General features: G+C 50.1%; 1 protein-coding gene across 1 annotated transcript in view; it reads right to left on the bottom strand.

Moving 5' to 3' along the window:
- Window positions 1-613: 613 nt before the first annotated feature.
- The window catches only part of FBLN7 (fibulin 7), a 49,445-nt gene continuing 41,349 nt past the window's right edge, over window positions 614-8,709 (bottom strand). Inside the window, exons 6-8 of the mRNA XM_059405605.1 lie at window positions 7,609-7,746; window positions 6,613-6,751; window positions 614-5,287 (exon numbers count right to left, since the gene is read on the bottom strand). Coding sequence (XP_059261588.1) covers window positions 4,915-5,287; window positions 6,613-6,751; window positions 7,609-7,746 — 650 coding nt within the window. The 3' untranslated portion in view covers window positions 614-4,914. The remainder of the gene's footprint in view (window positions 5,288-6,612; window positions 6,752-7,608; window positions 7,747-8,709) is intronic.

The following is an 8,709-nucleotide window of genomic DNA, read 5'->3' as shown; positions in this document are numbered from 1 at the left end:
ATGTATGAGATAAATTTCACATGGACAAGATGCCATCACGACAGTCCACCTCTCTATCCCTGCAGAGTGAGCGTGGTAAAAGCTGAGACAGCGGCTGGTGGCAAGTGACCCACTCTGGTCTGGCCTCTTCATGACTGACCTTGAGGCACACACTCGGATTCCCAGGAAACCCATCAAGTTTCCTATGACTCTGCAGTGATATTCCATCCTCGGCTTATTTTCCTTTTTGTTTGCCAGTGTTGGAGATGCTACATTTTAAAAAACATGACTTTTGAACGTTATCCAAAAACTCAGCTAACTTTCCATCTCTCATGAGTCAGGGATTCACTTGGGCCAGTGCCTCATCTCTTTTTGGTGCCTCTCTTGATGGCTAGGAGCTCAGGTCAGGCAAGGGAACTAATTGTGGAATACCCCTACATTCAAGCCTCTCTGCCCTTCCAAAGGAGGGTCTGGTGGGTGTGCAGAAGTGAGAAATAGGGACACCACTGGGGCCGTCTTTGATTCAGGAGTAGGAACTCCTATACACTGTTGCAGATAGAAAGTAGCATAAATCCTCACGGAGGATCATGGACCTCAGCAATACAAAGGCAAAAAGACAAATGTATATTGCCACAATACTTTTAATAGCAAAGGATTGGAAACAACCCCAATGACAGTCAGGGGTGACTGGTTGAATAAACAATGGTATGTATGACTTCAAAATGGAGCATTTAATAGAGCATTCTATCTGGTTCTATGGAATGATATTCAACATACTGTTACAGGAAAAAAAGCAAGACCAAGGAAAGTATGAAATAGTGTGCTATCATTTATCATGTGTGTGTGTATCTTTTTTTTTTATTTAATGGAAGGGTGAAATGGAAGAAAAATTATCTAAGGCAGAAGGAAGAATAGGTAGAGGGGACTGGGTCAGAATACAGATTTCTCTGAATGTTGCTCATTTCGTGGATATGACTTTGGAGCCATGTAAATAGTTTACATGATTATAAAAAAATTAAAATGAAAAGAGCAAGGTCTAAAAATTTAAGCAAAATAAAGTGAATAACCATAACCCCGATTCAAGTTTGGAACATAACCACTATTCCAAGTTATTTTAAAATGGTAATCTGACTGAACATCTCTAATGGCAAAAACCCTAAGGACAAAAAGAACTACAAAAGAAAATTTTAACTGTTCTCAGTAATTATTTTTTATGACAGTTTGGGCATCGTTACTCTGATAGTTTAAAACAATATGTAATTATTTTGGTGATTGTTGAGAAAGAGGTTTTTAGAATGAGTGAAAAAAGAGCAGATGTAAAAATCAATAAGGTTACATTAAAAATCCTGCAGTCCTGAGTCGAATTGGAAGTACCTTTATAAACTCATGTAGTTAAAAAAACAAACAAAACTCATAGTGCATTATTTCCTAGTTCTGTCCACTAACACCAAGAAACAGTGACCAAACCACTACCAATGAGCACTCCTACCACCCAGATTTTCCCCACTAAGAGGAACCAGGGATCCCTGGGAATCACTGGATGACTGAGTCATAAAACACCCAAGATGAGCTTAAAACATCCTGTCATACAAGATAACTACAAAATGTCAAAGACCAACTAGGGTCACGTCAAAAGGAATCAGGCAATTAATGTAATTCCCAAGAGCCAAAGACGCGATAATTTGAGTAACAGTAAACAACTGCAGTGGATTAAAACACACTTGAAATATTTTTAAATCAAGAGTGTACGGTATACTCAAAGAAAAGAAAACAACTCTTGCTGGACAGTTTGGAAGGATGCCAGAAAACCATCTTGGAAACTGATGAAGGGGACAAAGTCAAGAATTTTTGCTGCCTTCCTCTACAAATCAAACTTCAGGGTGACCAAATGAATAATTGATAGAAGTTTGTTTCTCTTTATAAAGTATGCCAGCTAACAAAGAAGAGACATCAGCACTAGAATAGTGTTTGGAACCCCTAAAGAGGTTATGGGTCTATGATAATCACGAATGGCTGCTATCACCAGAAAAGAGAGGCAACTAGAGATTATGTGGCTCCCCGCAGAAGTACCTGTCACCTCCAATAAAGTAGTTTTGTACAAATAAACACAACTGGACTCTGACTAAATCTCTCGATAAACTACTGATGTGTAAGAAATGGGACAGAGGAACATGTTAAAAGACACTGCAGAGATGCACCCAGCAAGACCCAGCTGTGAGAAATTCTCCAGGATACACCATCCAGTACTGATCTCTAACAAGCCTCCGGGTGATCCCAGTATGTGCTAACCGGTGAGAGCCGATGCTACATTTAAAGGAGACTCAAGAGGCATGACCACAAATTACAGAGCATGGACCTAACTCAGACAAAAACTCCTGAGCTACTCAGAAGTTTTGAACAATGACTGAGTTGTTGGATGTATTAAGGAATTACTGCCAATTAAAAAAATGATTTTATTTATTTATTTGAGAGAGAGAGCATGAGAAGGGGGAGGGTCAGAGAGAGAAGCAGATTCCCCATGGAGTTGGGATCCTGATACGGGACTCGATCCCAGGACTCTGGGATCATGACCTGAGCTGAAGGCCGACGCTCAACCAACTGAGCCACCCAGGTGCCCCAAATCATTGCTAATTTTTAAAGCGTGATTGGTATGGAGGTGAAGCTTTTTCAGAAGTCCTTTTGGTTTAGAGATACACGTAGAAATGTCTAGTGTTGAGATGACATGATGTCCAAGATCTGCTTCAGAATCATCACGGGCTGGGGTGAGAGAAGAGGTGGGGAAGGTTGGCTGTGTGTTAGTTGTTGAAGCTGGTGGTTTGGACGTGGGAGTCACCATACTATCCTCTACTTCTGTACACGTTTGTAACTATGCCTGATTAACAAGTTTTACAAGCCCCCTGCCAATGATAGGAAGCTCTCTTCTTACCTGGAAGGGGGTACAACTCCTGGCTACCCTTTGTTAACTCCTCCCTCCTCTGGCCTAGTGCACACCGCAGCTAGGAAAGGACAGGGGAGAAGGTGGTTTCCCCAGGGGAAAGTGAGTGGCGGAGAGAGAGCAGACACAGGGTACTGCCCATGGAGGAAGGGCCCAGGCATCATCCACAAGAGGGCGTCCCACACCACCAGGCATTGATACTTTGGTGCTGCAGAGACTGGGCTGGATGTCGGATTTCATCAACAGGAAGCAGCTTTGATGAAGGCAGGTCTTGGCGATGTAAACCACTGGTTTAGGCTGGGCCTGTCTGGCATCCCAGTTATCGTCAGACACCAGTCTAAGCGGGGAATGTGCTCTGTAGCTCCCCAAGTCACTCCTTGCCTGCTGGGAGGTGAGAGGCTTGCCCTTTGGAACCAGTCCTGCTCCTGGCAGGAAGAATGTACCACTGTAATACTGTACTTTCAGGGTCACAGCCATGCCCTTGGACTGCCCTCCCTGATGTTCTGCACAGGGGACCGGATGGCACGCGGGCTTCTAACCTGAGTCACAGCACCGCTTGAAAATGCAAGGCTGTGGCTAATAGTTTGAAGATAATCTTGTAACAACCCATTAAGGCAGATTTGCAGACCCTCATTCTGTTGTTGGGAGAGACTGCAGCCGAGCTACAGGAGAAGAAACATGTCAAAAGCAGCTCTTGACTGTGTCTCACTCTTTGAAAAAAATAAGACAAGGATAGGGGATAGGTTTTTCCCGGAAAACGTCTTGGTATATGGCTTGGTCACTAAACGGGTGATGCACTTCCTCTGGCTCCATCTCATACCAAGACAAATACAGGGAATTTTAAAATAAAATGTCTGATGAAACGTCACCTAGATTAGCATGTATTTGGATACTGAAATCTCCTCTCAGTTTATCTGCCTCGTAAGCTTTTACGTGAACAGTCTCTTCCCCCTGTCCCAGCCAGTGCTGGCCTTCCTCAGTCAGCTGGAAGGCACTGCCCCTTGGCTCCTACATCAGGAGTAGGAGGCCCCAGAATCAATGTAAATTCCAGCCTTTTCTTAAGCTCATCACAGCCATGTGTGGCTTTACCAATCTCCCATTTGGCCCAGCCAAGTTTCTATTGTTGGCTCAATCCCAAGGTTGCCTCCGTGGTTTCTTTTTCGTGCATTTATCTCAGTGGGTCCTGCCTAGATCAGAAGAAAGCCAGGTATCCCTTCCTAGAAGGTCCTGAGCTAACTCATGTGCTGGGACAGGCCAGGTGGGCATGGAGGAGCAACAGACTTTATTTCTTCAGTTGCGAGACCAGGCCACATTCTGAGATACGATTTCTCAAAGAGGAATTCATTCCAGCAGAACTTAGGCTTTAATGTTGTTTCCTTGGTCTAGAAGAATCAGTGTGGGCATTCCAGGCCCTGCCATGGCTTTCTGATGAAAAGGCTGGCCGGCGTGTCGCAGAAGGAATGCAGACAAGAACGTTGTGCTGGGCTGTGGCAGAAGACCCACTCCCCATGCCGCACGAGCACGGCAGGACTGGTCCTCAGCACACCAGAACCGCTTCGTAACATGGCGTGACTCTAACCATACAGAGGACTGACAGGCCTCTCAGACACATACCGTAACACATAGTCCCTCCCCCACTGGTTCAAACTTCCAATGCCATTCAGCCAGCATTTTGAAAAACTGTCCACTTCTCTGTGAAGACTGGAGAAAGTTAGTGCATAATCTATGGGAAGAGCTTAAAGCAGAAAAATAAAAAACAAAAAACCATCATGGCAGCAGCGTGGGTCCGGTAGCTGCCCTTCTCTGCCACTCCCCAGAAGAGTGTGCGGCACTGCCCGAGAAGCCAGGGGGCATGGGCAGGGAGGCAGGTGGGCGAGGACAAGGCAGGACAAGGAGAGACAGCTGTCGCAGTCAGGGCCCACAGCCGGGTCTCTGAGGAAGCAAAAGGAGCCCAGGTCTCCGCACTGCAGTGACCCCCCCCCTTCCCTGCCCCAACTGCCTTAGAAGTCATAAGGGGACACAAAGATGGTGACCTTGGACACGTGGTTGGCTTGGAAGGAGCGGTCCAGGTATTCCGACATGTCAACATCCACCTCTAGCGTCTGCGGCCCCTCCAGGGTTTGGACCAGGATCAGCTCCCCTGTCTGCCGGTCTGAGCGCTGCATCACGAAGTGGCCCCGGCTGTTCCCGCCCACGATCCCAAAGCGTAGGCTGTTGGGTCCAGGTCGGCCAGGGGCCGAAGCCGTGGCCATGCGGAAGAGCGTGATGGGCGTCTTCAGGTTGGAGGGCAGAGAGAGGTAATGGAAGGAGATGGTCTTGGGCAAGTGGCGGCAGGGTCGGCTGTCCATGGGGCAGGGGTTTCGCTCACACTGGCTGGAACGGAGAGGCCAAAAGGGAGGGAGTCAGTCTTGGGGAGACGTGGGAGGGCCTGCTCTGACCTGGCTTGTCTGCCCCACTGCCTTCCTGCAGAGGCCTCCAGGGTGACCTTTCCCAGCCACAGTCCCTCAGCACAGAGGCTTAGAGGGTAGTGGGTGGCAGGTGTGGCCCGGCAAGAGGTGCTCCCCTGACCCACTTCTATACGTACACATGTACACATGTATTTATACATGCTGTTTCTGGAGTTTTTACAGATAAGTAAAGCTGGGAAGATAAAGCAGGTGCCCCTTCTGCCTGTGCCAAGACCTCTGTCTGTTATGGCAGAACCCCAGCAGGTAGTGGCCAACACCTTGGAATGCAGTGCTCAGTGCAAGGTGAACTTTGCAAACACCCAGCGTTGATTCTTAAAGAGGAAACCCTGTCTTTCCTAACCATTTGGAATCAGGATTTTGTGGAAGTGCTTCTGGTATTTCTCTACCTTAAACAACACACAGATACAATTTAGCATGTTTCATGACTCATATAATCACAGTTATGTAGATCAAATATCCCATCTGGCCGATGATCATGGATGTCCCCAGAGGCTATGACGTGGAGTCCCTTCACTGAGTGACTTCGCCACTGACTTTCTTGATGCTTCTACTCTGCCATTGCTCAAAAAGCAATTGAGGTATCTGAGCTTGGGAAGTTAACTCATCCTAAAGACAATGCTAAGGTTCTTGTGATCTCTTTTTCCAAAGAAAATACATGTACTTTGTGATAGTTATAGTTACTCTCCTGAAAGGCCTATCTCCCACCTTTTGAAAACAACCACCACAAACCATCAGGTGCTGAGGTTACCAGAAATCAAACCTAAACCAATGGAAAAGTCGATCAATATAATACAAAGTATACGGGGCGTGCGGTGTGACTGGAACTGACCAGTTAGTGGGCATGAGAGCCTGAGATGATCCTCTCCCGAACCTGTAATATGTACCTGCCTCCCGGTCACCACAGTGCTCTTGCGGCCAGTGTCGCCCCACCCCCACAGAGCTGTACCTGCATGGCTGTAATCCCATCATCCTCCACGACAGCAGAGGAACACTTGGAACAGGAGCTCCTAGCAGGGCAGACTGGGTTCCCACTGCACAGAGCAGCAATGCATTAAATGCAATCACCAAAGGGGAATGGAAGCTCCCAGAAGCCAGACTCCCAGCTCCCTGCCTTCCTCTTTCCTTGGATCTGACTGTATCTTCTCCTAAGAACCTTCGAATCTGCCCCAGCCCTCCGGGAGGCACCCAGGACGTCGGCACCCAGCCGTGAGCGGCCCCGGCTCTACTCACAACGGAGAGGTCTTCACGTAGCTCACATTGCCACTGCCTTCGGGGCACTCCGGGCTGACGCACTGGAAGCCTCCACCGGTGTTGATGCACATGGTCCCCCGGGGACACACGAGCTGCGGGCTCACACACTCATCGACATCTGAAATAAGGGACAGCCAGGAAGAGTGAAGATCCCCTGGCGTCCCTTTCTGTCACAGGGCCACATGAAAAACCCAGACAGGCGCTGGAGTGTGGTGGGCTTTCTCAATACCCAGTACTTATTTTTCAAACGGGAAACCCTGTCATCGTTCACTATCTGAAATCCAGATCTTGAGGAAGGGCTGCAAAACCATGCTGGGGAGCTCCCCTCCCCGGGATCCTGTGCTTCCACGGGGTAGACAGGTGACAGAGAAGCACAGGAGAGTGACCAGTCCCAGGTCACGAAGCTTCTCTCCGAGCTGCCTCCTCCTCAGCCTCAGGGCCCCGGAGTCTTCCCTCAATGTCTATTTTCAGGCCCTTTAAGAGTCAAGTCTTCTGGAAAGCCTTTCTCCTCAGCCTCAACCCTACCCCAAATGCAGATATCCTCACTCTCCTTTGAATGAAGTCTGCTGCCACCTTCACCCCAGCTGGAGGCTGTCTCTTCCCAATCTGCAGAGTTCTACCTGGACCTTCTTGAACACTTATGGATAGAGGGACGGATGGATGGAGGGATGGATGGTTGGGAAGGGGAGGGCGGGATGGATGGTTGGGAAGATGAATGGATGGACGGAGGGATAGAGGGAGGGCTGTGTGGACGGATGGAGGTGTCCTCTCCGGTCCCACGTTACCCATTCCTCTGACCTTCGCAGCAGAATCCCATCAGGACGTCACCAGGGAGCCACCTCTTCTCTCACATTCTACCTGGGCCCACGGAGGAGCCCTCTGTCTTCTCTTCTGCTCCTTCTCCCCGCTGTCTGGGACCAGCCAGGCTCTCTCTCGAGCCCTGCAGCCCCCTGCCTCCGCAGCAGCGTCACTCACCCTCACAGCTCTTCCCATCAGCCAGTGTCCGGTACCCGCTGGGGCAGGCACAGCGGTAGGAGCCCGGGGTATTCACGCAGGTGTGCATGCAGAGCCGGGGGCGTCCCTCCTGCCTGTAGAGTTCGCATTCATTCACATCTGGGGACAGAAGTGCCCAGTGTGACCAGGAGCCCTGTGGTGGACATCCGCCAACCATGACCCAGGTTGGCTGTGCCACAGTTCCTGGAGGCGATGGCCACTGTGGGTAAGTGGCTGGGCCTGGGTGGCGGGGCTAGGCAAACCCTATTCCCAGCAGAATGCCCAGAAGAACAAGCATGCTCCCCTTCCTCCGCAGCCAAGGGCCCAGAAAGCTGTGGGGAGGGCTGAGAGGTACATGGTAGATCCTAGCTGGGTTCCTCTGTCTGAGGCTGAAGACTAACAGGGGACCCTGTAGAGGCTGGCACATCAGGCGGGCAGCCCATACTACCCAGCCTGCACCCAGCCCCACCTGAACTGGTCTCATCTCTGGGGTTAGAGGAAGAGGGCCTCATGTCTGCTGCTGTAAAATGAGGCAGTTCCACCAGCTGGGCAATTCTGTCTGGGCCCACTTGGTTTGAGCTGTTGTTCTCAGAAGGCACTTTGGTAACCAGGAGAGGTTAGCTAAAGTTGGCTGGGTCCCTAAACCTAAGTGGAGGAGGGGGGCTAGGGAATGGAGTCCTGGAGCCCCCCCTAGCGCAGGGGGCCTGCCTAGCCAGCCCTAAGACTCAAGCTCCTCTCTGCCACCTGTCCCTGTGTCCCTGTGCCACTGCAGCCGGGATGGGGGGGGGGGGTCCAGGCTCTTCTAGGTGGGTGTGGTGGTTGGCACTGCACTGTGGCTGGGTTCTGAGATGGGGGCCAGCCTGGGCACCCCCAACTGCTTTCTCCATGATCTTGATTTCTTAGGATCGCCTCTGATGTCCATGTCTCAGCAACCGTGAGGGTGACGCTTACCTAGAATGCAACGTGGACCAGGCTTTCTGAGACTTTGCCCGCCACCCCCGCCCGCTCGCTGGGGCACCGATAGCAGGAGGGAGGCGAGTGGGAGCCCTGTCCTCTCCTGGGTCCTCCCCTGCCCCACCCCCC

The sequence above is a fragment of the Mustela nigripes genome, chromosome 7 (genome assembly GCF_022355385.1).
Source record: "Mustela nigripes isolate SB6536 chromosome 7, MUSNIG.SB6536, whole genome shotgun sequence".
NCBI lineage: Eukaryota > Metazoa > Chordata > Mammalia > Carnivora > Mustelidae > Mustela > Mustela nigripes.
The sequence above is the reverse complement of the archived record's forward strand: the minus strand, read 5'-3'. Positions and strand labels throughout refer to the sequence as shown.